At 45.7% G+C, this 26,197-nt stretch overlaps 2 protein-coding genes across 2 annotated transcripts in view; both read left to right on the top strand.

Moving 5' to 3' along the window:
• The window catches only part of AARS (alanyl-tRNA synthetase), a 163,333-nt gene that overhangs the window by 51,473 nt on the left and 85,663 nt on the right, over positions 1-26,197 (top strand). The window contains 1 exon segment of the mRNA XM_029608901.1: positions 17,975-18,119. Within this exon segment, the coding sequence (XP_029464761.1) occupies positions 17,975-18,119 (145 nt within the window).
• On the top strand, positions 9,744-15,096 carry LOC115095357. Its single transcript, XM_029608902.1, has 2 exons — positions 9,744-11,861; positions 13,668-15,096. The coding sequence occupies exons 1-2, from the start codon at positions 10,794-10,796 to the stop codon at positions 13,674-13,676; spliced, it is 1,077 nt and encodes a 358-aa protein (XP_029464762.1). The 5' UTR covers positions 9,744-10,793; the 3' UTR covers positions 13,677-15,096.

The following is a 26,197-nucleotide window of genomic DNA, read 5'->3' as shown; positions in this document are numbered from 1 at the left end:
CTAAGATACTCCAATTTCTTTCACAAGTAAAGGAATCTGATACCACACTGAATGTTCCAACTCATCCCTTCTGCTCCCTCAGGAGGATCTAAACAGATGCCTTGATAGAGCTACAAGGAGAAACTCCTGGGGGAATTCTGCGCAAAAAAATTTAAAATTCTGTGCACAAAAACTTTATTCTGTTAGAATCTTGCTGGTCAAGGTAATTAACATATCTGTGGCTGTGTTTATAGAAACTCCTGAGAATAGTGCCTTTTATTGTGACTGCATAGCCTCAAGTTCCCGCCGTTGGTTTCTTCTTTGTGACCCTATGAATAGGCATCACCTTCATGGAGCCATCTTGTCTGCCTGTCAGCTGTCCTAAGAAATTGCAAGTCGTTCTCAGCAAGTCACTTTGAGTTCACATAGGCTAAGAGAGCAAAGGATTCTGGGGATTTCCTTCTCCATGTTGGTTTTCTATTTAGGCATACTTCTCAACATGTTGCATGTACATATTATACTTTCTCTGAACTCTATAAGAATGTTTGGCACAATGCAAGAATAAAAGAAGAGTACTAGCATTAAATCCTGAGGGATTGAGATCATATCCAACAAGGCCTAGTTTAAGAATCATGTTCATTCTGTTGGCATTATCGCCCTGAGATGATAAGAAAAGAACTTTACAACAAAGTCTTTCACTAGAATTTTGGTGGGTTCTTTTTGGCAGTGTGTTTCTTGCTAACATCTGACCATGGAGAATTCTCCTTTGTTGTTTAAAGAAAAAATCTGTGTACTGTATAAAAGTGCTCACAATAAGCAATAATACTGTGTTTACTGCTAGCATCAGATATTGCCTCACATGAACTGTGCTCTGGTTGGTTCTTATGCAACATATGCAATAACACAGTTCGGTGGTCCAGTCCACTCCATACTCTGCTCAGTGCTCTCGGGAGGCTGAGCAGCAGCTGCTGATGTAGTCAGTTCCGGGAGCTGCACATGAGCAGCAGCAGTACAATTGGCCCTGGTGAATGGAGATGTACCGGAGCTGACCCACCTCTTCATCATGAAGTTTGTTTAGCACACATTTCCATGTACATACCCGGATCAGTCCAGACAGTGGGTTGAGCCTCCTGTCCAGCAGATGGAGACAGAGAAAAACTGAAAGGGTATCCTATATCAGGACAGAGCCTACCCTGCATCCCTTCAGTATTTCTCTGTCTCCAGCAGATGCAGGCAGCTGAACCTGCGGTTCCCTTTCTTACTCAATTTTCTCTTTTCCTGTGAGGTTTTCTACTCATAATTTGCCAAGATCAAGCAAGTATTACTTATCCTTTTATAAATTACAAAAAAAAAAGATTCAAATTTTTTGAGCAGAATTTCATTCAAAACATCTGCTTTGACGGAGACAGTTCTGTCTCCTCGCTCTTACGGTGACCTAGGGGGGCTTGCCCCTTGATTCTTCAGCCTAGTAGACTCCCCTTCCCTGGTGATCTGCTTGACTGTTGGGGCAATACTGGTGGTCCAGTCACTCTCCCTCTCTGGCTGCTCTGACCGTGAGACGCTCCATACCTCAGGTAGCTTAGCAGGGAAGCTTCATTCCCCTGCAGTTACTCAAAAAAAAAAAAAAAAAAAAAAAAAAGTATAAAAGACAAGCTTGTTTTTCCCCTGCTCTGTTTCAGGGAAGGTGGCATGCAGGGTTCATTCTCCTGCTTTTGCTTACTGGTGCAGCCCAGCTCAGCTGATTTCCTTCTCTGCAGCGGCTCTCTTCTTTGTCTGTTTAGCCTGCGGGGAGCCTGCTTCGCGGCTCTCCCGCAATGGGCTTTGCTCTGGGTGCCTGCCGGTTGGGGAGGGTCCCTCCACGGCGGCGACAAGACCGGCAACCCAGGGTCGGGCTCCCCAGCGTGTAACCAGGCCGTTCCCGTTGCGAAAAACCGCGGGAACGGTGGCCATTTTAGGAGCAGCTTTCTCTACGGATTCAGGGCTGGAGGAAGGGGGAGAGCCCAATTTATTTTGCTATCTCTCCCCCAGATTTTAAGGCCCATTCACTCCCCGGAGAGGATGCCTGACCCTGCCTCCTTACACCCCCCCCCCCCCCCCCTTTATCCGGGAAGTCACGGCCTCGTTTTTCAGCAGAATTTGTGCTTTTAATGCACAAATCCTATCTGGCTAGCCTAGAGGAAGAGGATGATTTCCCTCCCAGGGCCCCCCGCCTGCTGGGGGGGCCCTGGGAGGCCTGCTGGGGCCCAGCAAAAATTCCTCGGGTGCCTGCTCCTCAGCCTCCTGCTTTCCCGGATGGATAGGATTCCATTAGGGTCAGGGTGGTGCCTGGAGTCCCGGCCCCCCCCCCCCCCCCCCAGCTTCCCGCAGTCCCTGATCCAGATTCTGATTTACTGCTTCCGGGTGGTCCTCTAGAGGGTGACGATCCGCGTATTCTCCGTCTATTCCAAAGGGAAGAGCTGGATCCACTCATTCCCTTTATTTTAAAGGAACTAGGAATTGAAGTGCCACCTGAGGATACCGCTGCGGCTTCTATGCCAGCTAACGTGGACCCAGTCCTGGCGGGACTTAGGGCTCTTTCACATAAGTTCCCGTTTCATCCTATGCACAGACAGCTCCTTCTCTGGGAATGGGAGTCTCCCGAAGCGGGGCTCCGATTGGAAGGGCAATGGACAAGCTCTATCCTCTCCCTGATCAATGCCTAGAGATGCTTAAAGTTCCCAAGGTGGATGCTTCAGTCTCCGCTGTCACCAAACACACCACCATCCCAGCGGTAGGAGCCACGGCGTTGAAGGATATACAAAACCGCAAACTCGAGCTTTACCTTAAGCGTATATTCGAAATCTTGGCCTTAGGAGTCCGGGCGACAATCTGCAGCAGTCTCATGCAGTGGGCAAACCTCAGGTGGGTTCAACAATTGCTCAGCACCCAGGACCCTCCCGTCTGCAGAGGTGGAGCAGGCAGAACGGCTGGAGGCGGCGGTTGCGTGTGGGGCTGATGTCCTATACAATTTGCTCCGCGTGCAGGCCCGGGCCATGGTCTCGGCTGTGTCGGCCAGTCTCCTCTGGCTGTGCAATTGGGCTGCGGAGTCCTCCTCCAAGTCGCAGTTGGGCACACTTCCTTTCAAGGGTTAATTGCTTTTTGATGAGAACCTTGAACAGCTTATTAAATCCCTGGGAGAGAACAAGATTCATAAGCTGCCGGATGACTGCCCGAAACCGTCTAAGTCCTTCTTTCCTTCACGCTCTTGCCTTAGAGGTCAGCGCCGGTATAATAGCAGAATGCGGGGGTCCTTTCTGAGAGGTACCTCCTCCAGATCCTAGTCCTGGTCTCGTTCCTTTCATGGCCGTCGTTCCTTCCAAGATGGTAATCCCCAACACTCTGCCACCAAGTCCTCTCCTCAATGAGATTCGGCCAGCCCATTCCTCCGTTCCAAACTTAAGTGGGCGTCTGCCCCTGTTTCTCGAGGAATGGATCAAATTTATGTCTGATCAGTGGGTTCTGGAGGTGATAGAGAAAGGTTGCACATTAGAGTTTGCTCGGGATCTGCTGGATCTTTACATAATCTCTCCCTGCGGCAGCCAGAAGCGGCCAGTGGTCTGTCAGACACTTGGCAGGCTACAAGAGCTCAGCACCATAGTCCTGGTGGAGGAACAAGGCTCCGGCCAGTATTCCAGCTACTTCGTCGTTCCCAAAAAGGACAGTTCCTTCTGTCCAATCTTGGATCTCAAGAGAGTCAACCGGGCCCTCAAGGTTCCCCATTTTCAAATAGAGACCCTGAGGGCGGTGAAAGCGGCGGTTTGCGCAGGCAAATATCTGGCCTCGCTTGACTTAACAGAGGCTTACCTGCACATACCGATATGCAACGACCATCAGAAGTATCTCAGGTTCAACATTCTGGGACAACAGTTCCAGTTCTGGGCTCTCCCGTTTGGCCTCACCACCGCGCTACACACTTTTACCAAGGTCATGGTGGTGGTGGTGGTGGCGGCCGCTCTACGCTGGGAAGGAGTCCTAGTCCATCCTTACCTGGACGATTGGCTCATTCGAACCAAGTCGGAGATTCTCTGCAAGTTGGCGCTCGACAGGGTCTTGGCTCTCCTGACCTCCCTCAGGTGGATAGTCAACTTTTCCAAAAGCAATCTTCAGCCCTCCCAGGTTCTGGAGTTCCTGGGAGCACGTTTCGACACCCGGATCGGCAAGGTCTTCCTGCCGGACACTCGGGCGCTCAGACTTACGGATCAAGTGCTCAGTTTTCTTTCGCTCTAGCTACCCACAGCCTGGGATTGCCTTCAGGTCCTGAGGTCCATGGCTTCCACTATCGATCTGGTTCCTTGGGCTTTTGCGCATATGCGTCCATTACAGAAAGCTTTGATGTCCCGCTGGAAGCCGGTGTTGGAGCGGTTTTGGATGCCCCTCCCGCTCTCTGGCTCTACCATCACCGACATGCAATGGTGACCCTCGCTCGCTCACCTCCTGAAAGAGATGCCTCTACAGACTCCTCAGTGGATCATTGTTACGGCAGACGCCAGCCTCTCAGATTGGGGAGCAGTGTGTCAAACTCAGTCTATGCAGGGATCCTGGTCCCCAGTCCAGTTCCGCTGGCATATCAACCGCCTGGAGGCTCGAGCGGTCCGTCTGGCACTCAAGGTCTTTCTCCCTATGATCCGTCGCAAGGCGGTCCGGGAACTCTCTGACAATGCCACCACTGTAGCCTATATCAATCGGCAGGGGGCACCAGAAGTCGCCTGGTGGCTCTGGAGGCCAGCAAGCTATTTGCCTGGGCGGAGCATCACCTGGAGCGCTTGGCAGCTTTCCACATTGCGGGGAAGGAGGATGTTCAAGCAGACTTCCTCAGTAGTCAGCATCTGGACCCAGGAGAGTGTGAGCTGTCCGGAGCAATGGATCTGATCATCCACAGGTGGGGTCCCCTTCACTTAGACCTGATGGGCTATTCTGAGCAATGCCAAAGCCCCCAGATTCTTCAGCCGCAGGAGGGAGCACTGATCGGAAGGAATGGATGTCCTGGTTCTGTCAGAAAATATCTTAATATTTTGTGCTTTATTGATAATTACTTATATTTAGTGAAGTCAGTAATCAATTAGCCATAAAGAAACATGTTAGCATTTAATACCCATAAGCCTTTACTTTTAAAAGCCATGACATTGGTCATGGCTGTGCTGAAAAAGCTCCAGCACATAGCTTTCACCTTTCCCCTACTTAAAACCTCAAGATTTCACCTTTGTCCCACTTTCAGACTTTGAGAGTACAGTTGTTTACCACTTTCTCTTATCTCAAGTAAGAAAGCACCTGCATTTTATGACATTGAGCATCCTAACGCAGGTGTCATGATTGACCACCCTAAAAACAGATGGCCAGCCAATTAAGTGTGACAGAAGGGAGTGAAAAAGATTTTCTCTTAGAACTACAAAAGAAATCCAATTAAAAATCAAAAATGGGCGAAGCTATAAACAGAATAAAATTTAGATGTGTTGATGGAAGTGTAACAGCGACCCTGGATCAAAGGGTCTTAAGTGTATAAAACAGTGGCAGTTTGAGGGAGAGGGAGAGGTGCTACTTAGACTTTCTTCGCACGTGATTGAGAGAGACACAGAGCGGGGAGCTTCAGATAAATTGGTAAATATAATTTTTATTCAAGTATATGAGAACCTTTAAATTGCTATTGTTTCTACATTGGCAGATGTATTAGAAATGTATTAATTTCTAAAAAGATGACATTAATAGACATTTATCTGATATTAATAATTTCAATCACTTTTTTAATGGTTCTTGCATTGATTGTAGGATATACTCTGGTAAAGTTAAGATTTGAACATAAAAGTGATTCTTAGTCATTTAGAGATATTTATTCATGCCTTTCTGTATCTGTGAAATAAAGAAAATATTTTTACAATAAACTGACTGGTTTATTTATGCATGATGTGCTGCAAGAATTAAAGGTTAATAAAAAATTTCTGTGGTAGATTCGAACACACCTCTGAAAGTAAACTTTTTTGTCTCAAGGCAGAAAGGGTAGGGAAATAGAAGTGGAAGTGGGATATTTTATCAAGGCAGGATTCCCTGGTTTTAAATTCTGCTAAGGGTAAAAGCCTCAATACTTCCATTCAAAATTTACCACATGGCGCCCAACGTGGTTTAAATCTCCTGTAGAATTAAATATTATTTTCCAGTCATGTAATTTTGCCTTTTGCAGCAGTTTTTATAATTGGTTGCAATGGCTGACCCTTATAGAATTAGAGCTTCTCAAGAAGCAACGTTCCGTAAGTGGGTTGAAGCCAATCATATCAGGGAAGATCAGTCCTTTGTCCTGCATTTACAAGTGGCCAGTGACTCGTCACCGTGCTTTCATGTTGACATTTGTCGTTTAAAAGCTCTTACTGCACAGGGCAGACACCAGGGGCTAAATAGAAGAGCGGAAGAGGATTTTGTTCCTTTTGCTCTCCCTGATTGTCAGATGTCTTTTTCACTTGGTAAATGCTTATTTGTAGAGAATCCGGTAATTCCGGTTTCTGAAAAAAGAGGGGGCTTGGCGTTCACTGAACCGCGTCCGCCTCTTGATGCTATTTTGTCCTTTGATGCCCCGCCTGTGGATCAAATTCCGGCAGGGAAGAAGAATGCGTTTTACAATGCCCTATTGCACTGCTTTCAAACGCTCAGAGATCATTACGGACAAACCTCGTTTTCTTTGGGGACGCCTGGAGAATTCGGGACCCGTAGTGAGATTGATCGAAAAGCAGATAGAGTAAGGCGGGCTTTGGGGACGCTTCCAGCTGATGTTAATCTGATACCTGAACATCTGGCCACTAGACTAGTCGCGCTTGAAGCTGTCACTGGTGCCTGTAATTCTCGTACCAGACATTATATTATTTCTACTCTGATGCCACAGAATTTGGTTCCTCCCCCCTCATTCTGCGAAAGTTGGGGGATTTATTACGGGTGGACTTATCGTTCGATATTTGGGAAACCGTTAATCACAAATCTCGGTGAAGTGCTGCGTCATATTTTGCAAAAGTTTGGTATTTCAGCTGCATATTCTCTTGGCATGCTGGTTACTATGAGTAATTTTGATCAAGTATGGGAGATTTTAAAGGACGTCATGCCTGATACCTCTATTCGTATTGATCTTAGTAATCGTTTAAGTGCATTGGCCCCGGCTGATCGACTTGAGCAGTTCCCATTCATTCTCCAGCAAGTCTTCGAGGCGGCTGGTCGTCCATTAATCCCTTCGAAACCACTTAAACAGGCTCAGCCAGGGTCTGACAGACCCAGGGAAAGGGGCAGGGAGATCCAGCGCACTCAGCCTGAGAAAGCTTCCAGACGGGTGAGTTTTCATTTCAGAAATCCTTCTTCCCAGGATAGAAATCAGAGGGACAATAGGGGGTTTGGGAATTCTAGACAGGATTATACACCCCCCCCTCCACGAAATCCCTCTAATACTGGGTGGGTTCCCCGCTATCCTGTGAGGGATAATCGTGGGACCCCTCCTGCCCGCTTTCCAGCTCCTGAGAAACCTCCTGTGGTGTCCGGAGCTGTAACTAAGGCGGACCGCCCTCCCCCTTCTTCTCACAAAAAGCCTGTGAAGCGAGCCACTTTCCATGGCAATGCTGGCTCCACGTCTAAACCCCCTGTGGATCCAGAATAAGGAGCAGGGTGATCTATTTGTGGGCATGATGGACTCAGGTACTACAATTAATATCCTGACTAGAGAATGGGATACACTTCAATATTTAAATGAAAATGTCACAATTACTATGTTTGCAGGGAAGCATTCTCAAGCTCCCTTAGCGACTGTAGAAATCTTTTCCCCTTACTTCAAAGGGTCCCGTACCATAAAAGTGGCATGTTTATTTGATGAGGAGGATCCTTTTGCAATTTATTTCACACAGGCTGCTGTGCCTGTTTTGCCTTCTATGATGTTGGAGGACCCCCTTTATGGCTTTGAGGCTGTAAAAGCTTCATTTTCTCCTCAGCTCAAATCCATCATTGGAGAGGCTGAGCTGCAGAATTTGTTTACTGAATGGCTTAAGTTAGGAGTCGTTCAGCTCTATCATACCCACACTGGTTTAGTGCAGACCCCTAAGCCGATAGAGATAGTTTTAAATAAGCCTTTCAGTCCTCAAAAACAGTATCCTGTCCATAAGAAATTCTACCATGATTTAAATATTATTATTTCTCAGAAACTTACTCAGGGTGTTTTAATTGAGGAATATTCTGAATTTAATTCACCCCTCCTTCCTGTGCCCAAACCAAATGGGAGTACTCGTATGGTCATTGACTATAGAGTACTTAACGCCTCTTCTGAGACAGTTGCCGCTCAGACGTTGAATCCTGCATCTACAATTGATAATTTGCCACGTCCTAGGTGGAAAGCCACCTTGGATTTAGCTAATGGTTTTTGGAGTATTCCGATTAGCACTTCCCCTGTCACTGCATTCACATTCAGGGGTAAGCAGTATCAGTATACCAGGCTCCCTCAGGGTTTTAAAAATTCCCCTGTTTTATTTTCTGCTGCCGTTGAGGAACTCCTTCAGCGACATAACATTGATAATGCTGTTCCTTATGTTGATGATATATATCTGGCTTCTGATAAGCTGGATGTGCTTTGGGATTCTGTAGTTCAACTAATACAGGTACTGGGTGAGGAAGGCTTTGTAGTTAATTTTGCCACAGCCAGAATTGGTTTTGAGGAAGTTAAGTTTCTGGGATTTTTAATCGGGGTGGCAGGTGCTAGCCTTGCCCCCACCCTCCAAGACAAGATTATATCCTTCCCGGTGCCTAAGACATCTCGCCAATTGCAAGTAATCATGGGGACACTTAATTTTGCACGTAAAACTGTGCCTAGTTTTGCCTCATTAGCAGCCCCCTTGTATGATTTGCTTAAAGGAGATGCCGTTGTGGCACGTGATTGGACTGCTGTTCATTCTGAATGTTTGAGAGCGCTGCAAGAGGCTGTCAAGGTTTCAGCCCCTTTGGCGCACCGTAAATCATCTAAAGATTTAGATGTCACGTTGCAGGTTTCTGATTCTCATTTCTTGGCTACAATCAGTCACCATGCTGAATCTCAGCCCATATGTTATATTACACATACTTTCTCTCAGCCTGAGAGGCAATTTAATATTGTGGAGCGTACACTGACGGCTGTCAGATATTGCCTGTCTAAAGTCTCTGCTCTTGCTCAGGGTAAGATTATTCATTGTTATACTGGGATTCCTCAGTTACAGGCTGTCACTCGCCATTCCCTCCCAGAGAGTAGGGCTCTCTCCACACGCTGGGTGCAATGGCGTGCTGATCAATATAGAGACGATGTGCAATTCCATTATCAGAATGGTTTGGCTGATTCTGACATTATTTTAACTTGTGAGGATCTTTGCTTAACTACTGAGACGGATAGGCTCCTTCCTCCTATTTATCAGAAGGTTCAATTGGTAATTTTTACTGATGGTTCTGCCACACCCTCGGGTGACTATCTTACTGCATTTTTTGCTGGTGCGGCTAATGTTATTTTAACTCCTAATAAAAGGGGTCAGTGGAAAGTCTTTGCCACACATACATGGCGATTAGGTGATATGAGTTCACAGCAGGCGGAGCTGATTGCCTTTCAAAAGGCTTTGACACATATTGAGCAAACGCCCAATTTGGATCCTGAAAGATCCGTTATGGTTTGTTCTGATTCTACATATGTGGTGTCTGGGTTTAATTCACATATGAAAGTGTGGGAAACAGTGACTTTTTAGATGTTACAGGCAAGCCTATTGCACACAGAGCTCACTGGAGATTAATTTTTTCTATTTCACAGAAACTTACTGTGCAGGTGCTTGTCTTGCATGTGCCTGCTCACCAGACCGTGGGCTGGTACTCTCGTTACAATTCTTTGGCAGATGAAGCAGCTAAATTGGCTGCCTCTCAGCAAGAGATAACTGTAAGGGCACGTCTTGCTAGGCATGGCTCCTTACATTTGAATGCGGCTACTTTGTGCCAGCATTCAGATGGGGTTTTGACTAGAAGTCAGGCAAAGCAAATGGTCAGTGACTGTTTGGATTGTCAGCGCACAAATCCCAAACGGACTGGACACCCTTATGTTGAGGGGATACTTCCACGGGGAATTAGACCAGGGCAGGTGGTCTATATGGATCATGTTGGTCCCCTTACTTCTTCCCGTGGTTACAGACATATTTTGGTTGTACTTGATTCCTTTACTGGCTTTGTGTTTCTATTTGCACAGAAACGCATTACTGCTATTGTGACTGTTAACCGTCTGGCTATTGTATTTGGTATTTTGCCTTTTCAGTTTCTTTGCACAGACGGCGGTCCAGCCTTTAAAAATGCTGAGGTTGAGACCTTTTGTGCTGATCATAGCGTTACTCATCGATTCTCCTACCCACATCGTCCAGAATCTAATGGAATGGTTGAAAGGATTAATGGTGAGGTTACGCGTAGTCTGCAAATTTTTGCTTTGCAATCTAACCCCAGTAATTGGTACCTTCATTTTCCGGAGGTCCAAATCCGGATTAATAGTACCATAACTGCCAATCATGAAGCTCCCGCTATGTCTCTCTTTGGGTTCTCTATGCTTGAAAATATGGCCTCCTCAGAAGCTATGGTTACTTCTGACAAGGCCTCTCGGAGTCCAAATCCTTTTCAGATTGGTTCCGTAGTTTTGAGCAAAACGCATGTTCGTGGCTCTTTAGAACCATACTGGTCTAATCCCTTTATTGTTACAGAACTTCTAGGTGACTCGGGACTGTTGCTTTCTGACTCTGAGGATCCAAAGAATAGGAAAGTTGTGTCCCTTAGAGATGTCAAGTTGGTATCCGAGACATTGGGGTTTTCCGGTACCAGAGCCTCGGTTCAACCCCCAGCCTCTGCTGCATCCGCAGTTTCCGCTGATGCCAATGGGTCAGGAGGATCTACCGCTGCCCAGCGCTCCCACTGCTCCAGCAATTGATGTCATTCTCAGCGGTGACATGGCTGTGCCTACCCCGGAGCAGGAAGATCAGGTCGTTCTCAGTGTAGCTTGTCCCGCATCTGAGCGTCCTCCATGTTTCACTCGCTTTCAGCAGAAGCTTTTGCTTGCATGCTGTATGGTTTGTTCCCCAATCAGTACCTTTTTGCATGCTGTGTTTCTTTTTTACAGACCTTATTGTAAGTATGTTATTGCTTGCTGGGTGCTTTTGATTATTGCATCTCCTATCTCACTATTTTATCTCTTATCTAATACCCAGCTGCATTCCACCTTTTCTCCCGCAGCTTCGCAGGAGCTCCGTTATTCACACTCACATGTCAGTAAGCGCTCACCTTCTGCGCCTTTGTCTCTTCTGGCAGTGCCTTTGCCTTCTGGTGTTATTCTTGTTCCATACCATGGCTGGCTGGTGCAAGATCCTGTTTTATTGCATATTGATGTTCCTTTCAGGTTTTACACTCACCAGGTTTGGCAAGGCATCTCTCCGGAGTCCCTGCCTGCGGGTCTAGAGTCCAGACTTGTTGCTCTGTTTCTGCAGCTGGAGCGTTCCTCCCTGCAGCTTTCTTCCATCACTTCGGAATCTCCTCTTGATGGCTTCCGTGCAGAGTTCTGTTCGATTAGATATCAGAACTTGTTCCTGGGTTTCAGAGCAGTGAGTGTCAATCTTACTGGGATCCTTGAAACTCCATCCTGGAAACTGCAGCACTGCTCTCAACCACATATTGGTGCTTCTGAACAGTTCCAGCGGCTGTTTGCCCTTCGTCCTTGTTTTCATAATGGATCTTGTGCCTGCATCAATCCCCTTTCGAAGGTGCCTCTGGAGGACTCCTTGTCTGGCTCTAATTATGAATTTTCAGGTTTGATTAAAGGTCTCATTTTCTCCTGGATGGACATCTTTCCTGAGGTAACTCTTTCTTACGCTAATTATTCCACATGGGGGGGAGAGGATACAGGATTCCCCCTTCCAATGATTAAGGACTCTCTGTCTTATGTTTGTAGACTACCTTATGAAATTCTGTTTTTAAATAGTACACATTATCATGTCTTTTGTGATGAATTGCCTGTCTCTTTTACACATTGGCGTGGAATTTCTTTTTATAATTTATCTTTGTGGAATAATGCGTGTGGGAATAATCCATTCTTTTGTACCCGTTCCTCGTCCACCCAGACAAATTGCTTTTGTTGCCCTAGTTGGCAATATCAGGTTAATCTTTGTAATAAAAGGTTTTCTAATAGGGTATGGGGACCCTTCTTTACTCAGGAGGCTAATTTTTTTCAAAATGCACCTGTGCTAGGCCGGTCTTTGACCGCTGCCTGTATCAGGGGTTTAGCTGAGGGGTTAAATGACACTCAGGTTACTTCTGTGTTAGATTTAATTGTACAGACAAAATGGCTGAATGACTCATTTCCCTTGCCCGCTTGGGTGATGAGAACAGCCAACAGAAAGCGCAGGAATGCTTTGAAACAGGAGGTTCAAAATACATTCCTTAATCTTAATGATAGAATTAAAACTGCTATAAAAGGTATTCAATCCAATGAATATCAGCTAAGAGCAGGTATTTTTCAATTAAGGGATTACTTAGCTCAAACCTTACAGTTAGGGATTGATGCCATATCCACAACTGATGAGAAAATACAGGTTCTAGCAAGAATAGAACAGCTTACTCACTTTATTGATGGTCTTACTTCCCCAAAACCCAAATGGGGAGACCTTCAATTGGGAAAAATATTAGAGGAAATAAACCTCACAGCTGAGCAAATTCAGTATGCCCATGTTGAGGCTTCACAAGTTATTTTGCAGGTCAGCAAACATGAAATGGGAAAAGAACCATGGGCAACCTTAGGTTCAACCCTAGTACAAGGGGTCAGACGTATCTTTCTCCCAATCACTACTCAGGTCTATAAACGTTGCTGGGAAATCCAGAACTTTGGTCAGTTCTTGGAAAGCTCAAATGGAAGCAACACCTGGATTAAAACAATTAAAATCTTTGAACCAACCCACTTGTGTATTAATAATGCTGGTTATCACTGGATCATAGCACAAGGTTGTCACAAAGTTCCTGTAACTGTGTGTAATTCCCTGGTGCAGGTCTCTAATACTTGCCTCACACTAGAGGGAGAAGCTGATTGTCCTCTAGAACCGAATCCCGGTCCTCTAGTAGAAGTTTTTTTGAAATTACCCAATGGATCTTATATCCTTCGGTCAAACAAAGCACAGTGTGGGTTTCAACCGGGAATATTGTATTTAGTTACTGCACTATCTGTCATTAAGTGTGGACCGTGGGAGTTTTATCCTACACTTAGTGCCCGGTTAACTGAAACAATAAAGTACATGGAATTTAAACCAGTACAATTCACTGAGTTAAAAATGTTATTGACTCATGTTTTAAATGTAAATGTATTATTAAGAAATTTGTCTTCACTTTGGTTAATGTCAGAGGATGAGTTTTTACAGCATCTGAGAATGATAGAACTAACAGCTAGTGAATGGGAGCTGATCCTAGACGAGCTACTGAAGCCAGAGGTATTTTCAAATGCCCTGGGTCGTGCTTTTTCTGGATTAGTGGGTGGAATAGCTAAAACAGCTGTTGGTGTAGTTAAAACCATAATGGAAGGGGCAGGTGGACTCCTTCATGACTTAGGGATCAATTTATTCCCATTAATCCTGGGAATCATAGTAATAATTGGTGTTCTTTTCTTCTGTCTTAAGAGAAATTAGAACGAAGAGCAGCGAACCAGAAATGGCAGGTGTAAACTCAAAGATACATATTCCAGCTAATCCTAGGAAGAATGCGATGATTGTCTGCCTGGGACCTGATCTCATAAATGAGTATGCTGATTATGGAAGCTGGATGTATTCAGAAAACAATCCTGATACATGTGCACCTTATTATCTGCATAAAAACTGTGATATTTTATTTAAGTTCCCACAATATTCCTATTGCTGGACTTGGCCAAGAAGACTGGCATCTGTTCGTGAAGCACTACGAAGAACCTTGAGTGCTCACATTTGTCAGTGTGCTCCCTGGGAACTTGTGCCCTGCTACTTCAATATCTACTCTTTGGCAGAATATCAATTAGGATATGGACATGGCCTATCAAATGCCAATCCTGTTGCTTCAGATGGAAATTCAAGAGCCTCCAGCCCGGGGTTAAGCTCGAATTGGTTTCCAGTACCTAGTCCACCGTCTTTTGTGACGGATGAAGAATTAGATCCAATACACCTTGCTCCGGCTAATTCTCTAACAGACGAAGGACAAGACTTTATGCTTTGGCTGAATGCAGCTCTCTCCTCTGAGGATGATCAATCAGTCATTCTCCAACATCAGCAACCAAATCCTACTCAAGATTCTGCTCCGACTAGACCAGCAGTGGAAGGCGAGCAAACAGATTCCAATATCTATAATTAGTCAGACTGACTTCACAGATATCTGAAACGTCTGATCCGGCTGGATCTACTGAGAACTGTGAATAACTGTCTATTATTGACTGGACTGGTATGTGTCTTATTCAAAATGCACCTTGCCATTTCAGGATCGTAGCTCGTCAATTGGTAAGTATAATAGGCATTTAATGCCCACAGATCCCTACACATGATGGAATCAGTGATGACACATCACAGATTTCTGACCCATAAAGATTATTTTAATTATGAACCCTCATCTTATTTGACTGGATGAGTAGCTTCAAATTTAAAATTTACATTCCCTGGGTATGAATGTTCTCTATTTCCCATAAGGAAATATTGAGAAACTCTTTATATCTGGTTATTATTAGAAACTAACTCAGATTTGTCAACTCATATCTCTTTATATTCAATTTGGTAATGTAACCAATTTTTATTACACTTGTATTATTACATTTGATTTTCACTTGTATCTATGCAATGTTGAGCACTGACACAACTTATTATATGTAGTTTATTGTGTGATTATTTTCCCCCAGGCTTATTAGTGCCTTACTGATTTATATGTACCTAGCTATGTCTAGTATTTGTTTTACTGACTCCATGGGGGGGTGTCAGAAAATATCTTAATATTTTGTGCTTTATTGATAATTACTTATATTTAGTGAAGTCAGTAATCAATTAGCCATAAAGAAACATGTTAGCATTTAATACCCATAAGCCTTTACTTTTAAAAGCCATGACATTGGTCATGGCTGTGCTGAAAAAGCTCCAGCACATAGCTTTCACCTTTCCCCTACTTAAAACCTCAAGATTTCACCTTTGTCCCACTTTCAGACTTTGAGAGTACAGTTGTTTACCACTTTCTCTTATCTCAAGTAAGAAAGCACCTGCATTTTATGACATTGAGCATCCTAACGCAGGTGTCATGATTGACCACCCTAAAAACAGATGGCCAGCCAATTAAGTGTGACAGAAGGGAGTGAAAAAGATTTTCTCTTAGAACTACAAAAGAAATCCAATTAAAAATCAAAAATGGGCGAAGCTATAAACAGAATAAAATTTAGATGTGTTGATGGAAGTGTAACAGCGACCCTGGATCAAAGGGTCTTAAGTGTATAAAACAGTGGCAGTTTGAGGGAGAGGGAGAGGTGCTACTTAGACTTTCTTCGCACGTGATTGAGAGAGACACAGAGCGGGGAGCTTCAGATAAATTGGTAAATATAATTTTTATTCAAGTATATGAGAACCTTTAAATTGCTATTGTTTCTACATTGGCAGATGTATTAGAAATGTATTAATTTCTAAAAAGATGACATTAATAGACATTTATCTGATATTAATAATTTCAATCACTTTTTTAATGGTTCTTGCATTGATTGTAGGATATACTCTGGTAAAGTTAAGATTTGAACATAAAAGTGATTCTTAGTCATTTAGAGATATTTATTCATGCCTTTCTGTATCTGTGAAATAAAGAAAATATTTTTACAATAAACTGACTGGTTTATTTATGCATGATGTGCTGCAAGAATTAAAGGTTAATAAAAAATTTCTGTGGTAGATTCGAACACACCTCTGAAAGTAAACTTTTTTGTCTCAAGGCAGAAAGGGTAGGGAAATAGAAGTGGAAGTGGGATATTTTATCAAGGCAGGATTCCCTGGTTTTAAATTCTGCTAAGGGTAAAAGCCTCAATACTTCCATTCAAAATTTACCACAGTTCTGCCTCACAACGTTCTCCTTTACGTGTTTTCCCCCATGGCCTCTGATGGAAAAGGTACTCAGAAGAATAGAACTTCATCCGGGACCTGTAATTCTAGTGGCCCCGCAGACCGTGGTACGCGGATCTGGTGAACCTTGCGACGGACGGTCCTCTCCGGCTTGGCCATCTTCCACGCCTTCTTCGTCAGGGTCCCGTATTTTTCGATCAGGCGGCGGATCACTTTTGTCTAGCGGCCTGGCTTTTGAATGGCAGCGACTAAGAAAGAGGAGGTATAAAGATTAAGTTATATCTACCCTGTTGCGAGCCCGTAAGCCTTCTATCTCTCTCTCTTACGTCTGGGTTTGGAGAGTCTTCAAGAATGTGTGTGCACTGAGTCCGGAGTGCCGGCACTCCGGGCTCCAGTATCCCAGGTCCTCTCCTTTCTACAGAATGGTTTTTCCAAGGGTTTGTCTTTCAACTCCTTACGGGTACAGGTTTCCGCTCTCGGGTCCCTCTTAGGCAGTATCGATGGTTATGCAGTGGCGGCTCATCCGGATGTCATTCGATTCCTCAAGGGGGCCAAACATTTAAATCAGTCTGTCCGGGCTACTTGCCTCTCATGAAGCCTTAACTTGGTGCTTTGAGTCCTTTGCAAGGCACCCTTTGACCCCCTCAGGCGGGCCACACTTAAGGATCTAACCCTTAAGACAGTTTTCCTTGTTTCTATTTGCTCCACTAGGAGGATGTCTGAGCTCCAAGCATTGTCTTGTAGGGAGCCTTTTCTCCGTTTTTCTAATTCAGGGGTCTCCCTTAAGATGGTACAGTCATTCTTACCAAAGGTTGTGTCGTCCTTTCACGTCAATCAGTCGGTGGAGCTCTGCCTTTTCTCCAGAGAACATTGGTGGTGACCTGCAACGCCTTGATGTAAAAAGAGTACTACTGCGATATTTACAGGTTACAAATGAGTTTAGTGTCTCTGATCATCTTTGTCTTATGGAGTGGTCCGAATAGGGGAAACAAGGCTTCTAAGGCTACGATTGCTCGCTGGCTAAAGGAGGCGATTGCGTCGGCGTATATCTATCGGGACCAGACGGTCCTGGAGGGCTTAAAGGCCCACTCTTTTGCGCTCCCAGGCTACTTCTGGGTGGAGAGTCAGTCAGTCTCTCCGCAAGAAATTTATAGAGCAGCTACTTGGAAGTCTCTGCATACTTTTGTTCGTCGTCATCGCCTCTATGTGCAGGTGCCACTCTTTGGCTCATTTGGACAGCAGGTGCTTCGAGCGGGACTGTCTCTGTCCCACCCTGTTTAGGGAACCTTTGGTACATCCCACTGTCTGGACTGATCCGGGTACATACAGGGAAAGGAAAATTGGTTCTTACCTGCTAATTTTCGTTCCTGTAGTACCATGGATCAGTCCAGACTCCCTCCCGTGCACGGTCTGCTCAAAGTTCTTTTCTTTACAGTTTCTTGCATCTCTCTGCTTCCTTTTAGTACTGAAAGGCACTGGAAGCATCTATTCGATGGATCTGGATATATATGTAAGAGCAGTTATTACAGAGTTTTGAATTGTTCAAGTTATCAGTTATTTGTTGCTTGCTTGATCTTATGCTGGTTATCTTTATATTTATCTTCTTTGATAACTTTTATACTGAAGGGATGCAGTGTAGGCTCTGTCCTGATATAGGATACCCTTTCAGTTTTTCTCTGTCTCCATCTGCTGGACAGGAGGCTCAACCCACTGTCTGGACTGATCCGTGATACTACAGGAACGAAAATTAGCAGGTAAGAACCAAGCCCTACAAAGTGATTTGAATATGGGTATGAGAAAACTGGAAATGTAAAATTTGGGGATTGTGACTCTCCTCAGTAACCTTTTCCTTTTTGCTGTGATTGTTTGTTTCCACATAGAGAGGTGGATGGCAGCCTGAAACCCCTCCCCAAGAAGAGCATTGACACTGGCATGGGACTGGAGAGACTCGTCTCCGTACTGCAGAACAAGATGTCCAACTATGACACTGACCTCTTTGTACCTTACTTCGAAGCTATTCAGAAGGTACAGATCAGCTACACTGAGTTCCCATCTCTGGTTATTATAACATATCTGTATTGTATATAGCTCCACATGAGAACTCCATGAAGTGTTCAGCAGTGACAACTCTCCCAGTATGGAAGGGAGATCTTTGGGTGGCATATATGACTTTCAGAGCAAGCTCCTTTAATTGTATTACTTAAGTTATTGCTTTGTGGTCTGCTCTTGTGTCTTAGTCAAAGCATTGTACAGAGTAGCCATATTAGTCTCCTGTCTGTCGGTGCCTGCAGCATGAGGGTATGTCATAGAGGTAATATTCATTCCTTGGTAGGGTGACTGACTCTGTAACACTGATTTCCACTGGAATCAGAGAGGGTCTGAAGGATTTGGGATTTCTCCCCTCCCCCTTTCTACGTGCCGTGTGAGGGTTGATCATCCAGGTCAGTTGTCCTAGGAGAAGGGAAGGGGAAAGAAAATATGTGTGTACTGCTGCTGTTCACTCAAAAAATTAATCGTAGAATTTGGGCTGTGTTCTCATTGGGTAGTGTCATGAAGAGAGAGAACTTGAGTTTAGCAAACCATTTCCACTAAGGATGTAAATATTGTTTGTGTTAACCTTTTTAATTTCAGTTATTTAAATAGTTAACTGTTTAAATGGTAGCTATACTAGAGCCACCATCCGTGATATACCTGTGTGCTCTTCGGACTGACCAACAGCAGCCCAGCCTTCCCCAGTGTTGGGAGCCGCATGGCACACCAGGAATGAAAAACCTAGAAATCAACTGTGGGCTGGCCCAAACCTCTCCCCGGCTCCTCTCATTAGCAACGGCAAGTATAGGATGGTGAAAAGGCTAAATAGTAAGGTGTTATTTATATCTAATTGTTAAGCCACTTAATATTTTACATCCCTAATTTCCATTGTAAACTGAACTAAATATGCTGCTCAATTAGGAAACAGAACAAATACGATCTAAGAGGCAGTATAGAGTTCCCTGTACGTACCTGGATCAGTCCAGACTGTGAGTTGAGCCTCCTGTCCAGCAGATGGAGATAGAGAAAAACTAAAAGGGTTTTCTTTATCAGGACAGTGCTCACAATGCATCCCTTCAGTATTTCTCTATCTCCAGCAGATGGCAGACCATGCGGCTCCCATCTAGACAGCTAGATTGTTTGGGAAAGTCTACTTTCTCCCTCTTTCTGTCTTATTTGGATCAAGCAAGTACTTAATTTCTAGTTTCAGTTTAAAAAAAAAAAACCCTTCAAGTTTTCATTTGTTAGGGAGCAACAGTGTTTGCCCCTTGCTCTTACTGGGTGCCTAGGGGGGCTTTGCCCTTTGAGATCCTCAGTCTAGCACCCTACCCGGTGACCTGCCTGGCTAGGGGTGGAACTGGTGGTCCAGTCCATTCCCCCCCCTCCCCCCCCCGGCGCAGACCCAGGTTTGCTGCAGAGAAGGTCATTCCTCTGCTTCTTCAACCTTACCAACAAATTTAAAAAGAATAAACCTTCGATCGGGGGAAAGAGCGTGTAGCTGAACTTTTTCTTCCCTGCTCTCAGCCAGGCATCTCCCGTGAGGGAGTGTGTTCTCGATGCTTGAAAGGAGGGGAAGGCTCCTCTGCGCCGGAGAGATCAGCTACTCATTCCCGGCCCAGCACCATTTTGGCTCCAAACCTCGCTGAAGATTCTGAGCCTGATTGGGGGGAGGAAGGGACCCGATTTTTTTTTTCCCCCTCACTCCCCCCCCCCCCCCCCCCCCCGATTTAAGCCCCGTGGACCCCCCAGATGTCAGTTCTGACACCCTGCCTGCGAGAGGAGGGAGGGGTCATGCCCTCCTCCTGCCAAGGTCCCTAGATTGGCTGCAGCACAGGGGCCCAGGACCCCGGATTCTCAAGGGGCGAACCCCAGGGTGTTGTGTCTCTTCCAGCGTGAAGAGCTGGATCCGCTTATACCCCATGTTCTGGCCGAGTTGGACTTAGATGCCCCTCCAAAGGACAACGTGTCTGCTGCAGCTTCTAGCAACGTCGACCCAGTCCTCGCCAGCCTGAGTGCACCCCCATGCACCTCCCCTGTCCATCCGATGCTAATGCAGTTACTGCTCCGGGAATGGGAGACACTGGAAGTCTGTTTGGGCAGAGCCATGGACAAGCTGTACCTGCTTCCAGACCTGTGTCTGGATATGTTCCGGGTCCCCAAGGTAGATGCCTCGGTCTCCGCTGTCACGAGGCGCACTACTATCCCAGTCGTGGGGGTGACTGCATTGAAAGATCTTCAGGATCGCAAATTGGAGATCTACCTCAAAAGGATTTTTGAGTTCTTAGCGCTTGGGGTCTGGGCGACAGTATGTAGCAGTCTCATGCAGCGGGCAAGCCTTAAGTGGATTCAACAACTACTCAGCACCCAGGACCTCCCGTCTGCAGAGGTGGAACAGGCAGAGCGGCTGGAAGGCACCATTGCGTATGGGGCGGATGCCCTCTTCGATCTTCTCAGGGTACAGGCCAGAGCTATGGTTTCGGCAGTGTCCGCTAGACATCTCCTCTGGCTTCGTAATTGGGCAGCGGACTCCTCTTCTAAATCACAATTGGACACTCTCCCATTCAAGGGTAAGTTACTCTTTGGGGAGGACCTGGAGCAGCTTATTAAAAAACATGGCTCTTCAAAAAAGCATTTCACAGTGAGGTAACGGAATAACACATACACAAAGCAGGAATTCACCAAGAAAAAGTAGTATTGCTTACTTTTGTTATTTTCTCACAATTTAAGTATAAATTATAAAGACAGTTAATAGTAAATGGTAATCACACCCTTTCCCATTTAGAGTATATTATCGAACTATGTTACCGTATAATAATGGCACCCTTTGGATAAATTAGAAACCACATATTTGTGCCTAACTGTAAACCATTGTGATGGTGCTCCACTATACGACGGTATAGAAAAGTTTTAAAATAAATAAATCTCTTGGGGACAATAAGGTGCATAAGCTGCCGGAGGACTGCCCTGGGCAATCCAAATCCTTTTTTCCTTCCCGCTCTCGGTTCAGGGGTCAGCGCAGGTACAACAGGCCAAGAGGAGCTGCCCAGGGACCCATCTCCACTAGATCCCAGTCTTGGTCTCATTCCTTTTGTGGCTGAAGGCCGTTCCGGGATACGAACCCTTCAGGTTCCACCTCAAAGTCCTCCCAATGAAATGTGGTCGGCCCATTCCTCCGCTCCCGCCTTAGGTGGACGTCTGTCCCTTTTTCTCGAGGAATGGGCCAACATCACGTCGGATCAGTGGGTCCTCAATGTGATCGCCAATGACTATGCATTAGACTTTGCTCGGGAACTCCCCAGCCGCTTTCTAATCTCTCCCTGCGGCTCTCGGAACTGTCCAGCGGTGTGCCAGACTCTAGACAGACTACAGGAGCTCGGTGCCATAGTCCCTGTACCCCTGGAGGAACAGGGATCCGGCTAGTATTCCACCTAGTTAGTAGTGCCCTAAAAGGACAGCTCCTTCCGACCAATCCTGGACCTCGAGGGTCAACCGAGCTCGCCGGGTGCCCCATTTTCGGATGGAGACCCTGCGAGCGATCATAGCGGCGGTTCGCTCAGGCAAATTTCTGGCCTCTCTCGACTTGAGAGGCTTACCTGTCACCTCCCAAACCTGCTCCGCCAAGGACCAGTATTTTTCGATCCGGCGGATCGCTTTTGTCTACTGGCCTGGCTTTTGAGTGGCAGCGCTTGAGAAAGAAAGTATAGAAAGAAACTGCATTGTCCTATAATCTTTATCCCGATAGCTGTCACCACCTTCCTTCATTATCCATTTATTGCCGTTTATGTCCACCCTTAGTTTTCCGTTCTCCACCTTCCCTTCCCTTCCCTCCTCCTCCTCTCACCCCCACCTCCCCCTTAATTCTCATTTCAGTCCTCACTCTTGTAAATATGCTATCATCGTGTATATATACTATTGTCATGTAAATATGCTATTATCATGACAGAGTTTCTAACCTAAACAACTGTTCAAGTTTTTCCTGTTATAATGTATACAGTTTTTTACCCTGTTTGATGTAAACTGTTATCGCTGTAAACCGTTGTGAAGGCTTGCTCCAAACAACGATATATAAAAACTGACAAATATATGGAGGAAGTTATTTATTTATTTATTAATTTATCTCCACTTTTTTGCGGGCACGGAAGACCTCTCCTCTCTCGCTTACGTCCAGGTATGGAGAGTATTTGCGAATGCATGTGCTGAGTCCAGAGTCCAGGCACGCAATGCTCCGGTGTCTCAGGTCCTTTCCTTCCTGCAGTCTGGTCTCTCCAAAGGTTTGTCTTTCAGTTCTTTGTGGGTGCAGGTTTTGGCCCTCTGTTCCCTCCTTGGGCGTATTGATGGTTACGCGGTGGCGACCCGTCCGGATGTTATTTGCTTCTTTAAAGGGGCCAAACATTTAAAGCCACCTGTCCGGCCTACTTGTCTGTCCTGGAGCCTCAATTTGGTGCTTCAAGCCCTTTGCAAGGTGCCTTTTGAACCCCTCCGGCGGGCCACGCTTGAAGACTTCATTCTTAAGACAGTATTTTTGGTCTCTATTTGCTCGGCCAGGAGAGTGTCCGAGCTCCAAGCCTTGTCTTGTCGGGAGCCCTTTCTCAGCTTTTCGGACTCAGGTGTTTCCTTCAAGACAGTGCCCTCACGCCTGGTGGTGACCTCCAGCGTCTTGATGTAAAGAGAGTCCTACTCCAATACTTACAGGTTACTAATGAATTTCGCATCTCTGATCATCTCTTTGTCCTATGGAGTGGCCCAAATAGAGTCAGAGTCTATGCTGCAAGTTGGTTCATCGAGTTGTCGAAGTCCTACAGTCCCTAGGTTGGGTAGTGAATCACTACAAAAGTCAGCTATCACCAACACAAACTTTGGAGTATTTAGGAGCTTGGTTCGATACTCTTATAGGCAGAGACTTTCTCTCTCAAGATCGAATCTTGAAACTTCAGGCCCAGATCTGCCGGTTTTTGCGGTTGCAGGGTACCCAAGGTCTGGGACTACTTACAGTTACTCGGCTTGATGGCCTCCACGCTAAACTTGGTTCCCTGGGTGTTTTGCCATATGAGACCGCTACAGACAGCATTGTTGTCCTGCTGGAAGCCAGTTATCGGAAGAATTATCATATCCACTTATCTCTCGAGGGTTTGCCGAGAGACAGTCTGTCATGGTGGCTTCAGACTTCCAATCTCAGTCAGGGAGTGGACCTCGAAGTTCCCGAGTGGATGGTGGTTACTACCAATGCCAGTCTCTCTGGATGGGGAGCAATTTGTCAGTCCCATTCGGTTTAGGGATCCTGGTCCACAAGACAGTCTGCGTGGTCTACCAACCGTCTAGAGACCAGGGCGGTTCGCTTGGCCTTGAAGGAGTTTCTGCATTATTACGGAATCGTCCGACTCGAGTTCTCTTGGACAACGCGACAATAGTAGCGTATATAAATCAGCAGGGCAGAACCAAAAGCAAGGCAGTGGCTCTAGAGGCACAGAGGTTGATGCTCTGGGCGGAATGACATCTGATTAGCGTCATTCCACATCGCAACAACAGAGAATGTTCAGGCGGATTTTTTGTCGCATTTGGATCCAAGCGAGTGGGAACTCTGAGACAGCCATGCAGTTACTGTTTAACGGTTTTTATTGGCTTTTAGAAAACATAATAACAATGAACAATTAACAAACAGGGGGAGAGAGGTTGGTTCTGACTCTCATCCCCCAACAGCCCATACAAGAATACAGCAATCGCCTACTCCCTCCCCCCCCCCCCCCCCCCAACAGATCCACAGAAAACTCAGGAGTCACACACAAAAGTATACAAGGTACATCCAGCAAGCCCAACCAAGGCAAGTTTAGATTCTGAACGCCCACATGGGATCACTCATTTAGGATAGAGCTACGGACATGGTGTGAGAGAGACTGCAAGTAAACATTCCAAACATCAAGAAATCTCTTCTTATGACGCGGAGAAAGCCAGGAGCATCATCTGATGAAAGCAATTGCGCCATGTCCAATACGATGGTGGTATCAGGTCCCGCCAATGCAGTAAGATGACCTTCTTACCTACAAAGCAAGCTTTGTGAATAAGCAAGCGCGGTCCCAAACCCCGAACCTGTAGTGGAGAAATGCAACCAAAAAGTATCCACTGGGGGGACATTGGGATACGGACCCCCAATAGTGTATTTAAATATCTGACCACCTTAGTCCAAAGAGTGAGTACGGTAGGGCACTCCCAAAAAGCATAGGACAGCGAACCACTTGGGTGGCCACAGCGTACACAGGCGGAAGAAGAAGAAATTTTTAAATAGAAAGCCCCTTGTGCCGAAATGTAGCTTCTACGTAAAAATTTGTATTGCATTTCCCTAAAATAAGAATTCACCGAGATTTGGGAAATTCGCTTAAAGGCAGCTTTAAGTATAGACATAGAAATCAAAAAAACCCCTTCTCCATTCCAATGCTCCACCAAGACAGAGCAGGTATCCACCACAGTCACTTGTTTAAGAAGCTTATAATATTGTGATAGCGACGGCCCCCGCTCCTTTTCAAAGGAGAAAACGGCAGCTAGGGATTACAGCCATGCAGTTAATTCGAGATCGTTGGGGTCTACCTCACGTCGACCTTATGGCGACCTCTCAAAATACCAAGGCCTTCCGATCTTCAGTCGCCGAAGACAGTACGGGGCCGAAGGGGTACTCGCTCTGGTTGTACCATGGCCTCAGGGAGTTCTACTATATGTTTTTCCTCCGTGGCCGCTGGTGGGCAAGGTTCTACATTGCATAGAAAAGCATTGCGGAGAGGTGATTCTGGTGGCTCCTGAGTGGCCTCAGCATCTGTGGTTTGCGGATCTGGTCAACCTGGCAGTGGATAGTCTGCTTCGCTTCAGCCACTTGATGCGTCGTCTTCGACAGGGTCCTATATTTTTCGACCAGGCCACTCGCTTTTGTCTAGCGATATGGCTTTTGAGAGGAGGCGTTTGAAAAGGAAAGGTTACCCGGACTCAGTAGTCATCACATTGTTACAGTCTAGAAGGAAGTCTACTAACCTCTCATGTTCGGGTATGGAAGATTTTTGAGTCCTGGTGTTCCGTCAGGGGAATTCGCCCTCTTAGAGCCTTAATTACTGAAATATTATATTTCTTACAGGATTGCTTCACTAAGGGCTTATCTCCTTAGTTCTCTTAAAGTGCAGGTAGCAGCACTGGGCTCTCTCTGTGGCAAAATTGAAGGTTCCTCTATTTCGTCTCATCTGGAAGTGGTCGTTTTCTTAGAGGTACGATGAATCTTCGTCCTCCAGTTCGGAAATCTTGTCTGTCCAGGAATCTTAATCTAGTTCTTAAAACTCTGTGTGAACTTCCCTTCGAGCCGCTCCGAAGGGTTACGTTAAAGGATTTGACACTTAAGGTAATTTTTGTCGTCGCCATTTGTTCGGCTAGAAGAATTTCTGAGTTACAGGCGTTATCTTGTTGAGATCCTTTCCTTCAGATTTCGGAATCCAGAGCTCCTTTACGGACGGTACCTTCCTTTTTACCAAAGGTGGTTTCAGCGTTCCATTTCAATCAGTCAGTGGAACTTTCGGCTTTTCCTAACTTACCAGTGTCTGATCCTAATGGAAGGGAGCTCAAATGTCGAGATGTTTGGAGAGCTTTATTGCGTTACCTCGAGATTACCAGTGACCTTAGGATGTCCGATCACCTCTTCGTGCTGTGGAGTGGTCCTTTATAGAGGCTCCAAGGCTTCTAAAGCCTCTATTGCCCGATGGTTGGAGGCTATTTCTTCTGCGAATATTACACGGGGTCATCCAGTTCCAGAAAGTTTGCGTGCTCACTCCACACATTCGCAAGCGGCTTCGAGGGCGGAATCTCAACTTGTTTCCCCACAGGAAATTTGCAGAGCGGTGACTTGGAAGTCGCTGCATACTTTTGCAAGTCACTATCGCTTAGATGTCGGGGCTCCAGCAAATCCTTCCTTTGGCAAGAGTGTTTTGCAAGCGGGACTCTCCAGGTCCTACCCTGTGTAAGGGCTTTGGTACATCCCAGGTGTCTGGACTGATCTGGGGTACTACAGGAACGAAAACTAGCAGGTAAGAACCAATTTTCCTTTC

The sequence above is a fragment of the Rhinatrema bivittatum genome, chromosome 7 (genome assembly GCF_901001135.1).
Source record: "Rhinatrema bivittatum chromosome 7, aRhiBiv1.1, whole genome shotgun sequence".
Classification (NCBI taxonomy): Eukaryota; Metazoa; Chordata; class Amphibia; order Gymnophiona; family Rhinatrematidae; genus Rhinatrema; species Rhinatrema bivittatum.
This window is presented reverse-complemented; position numbering and strand designations above follow the sequence as displayed.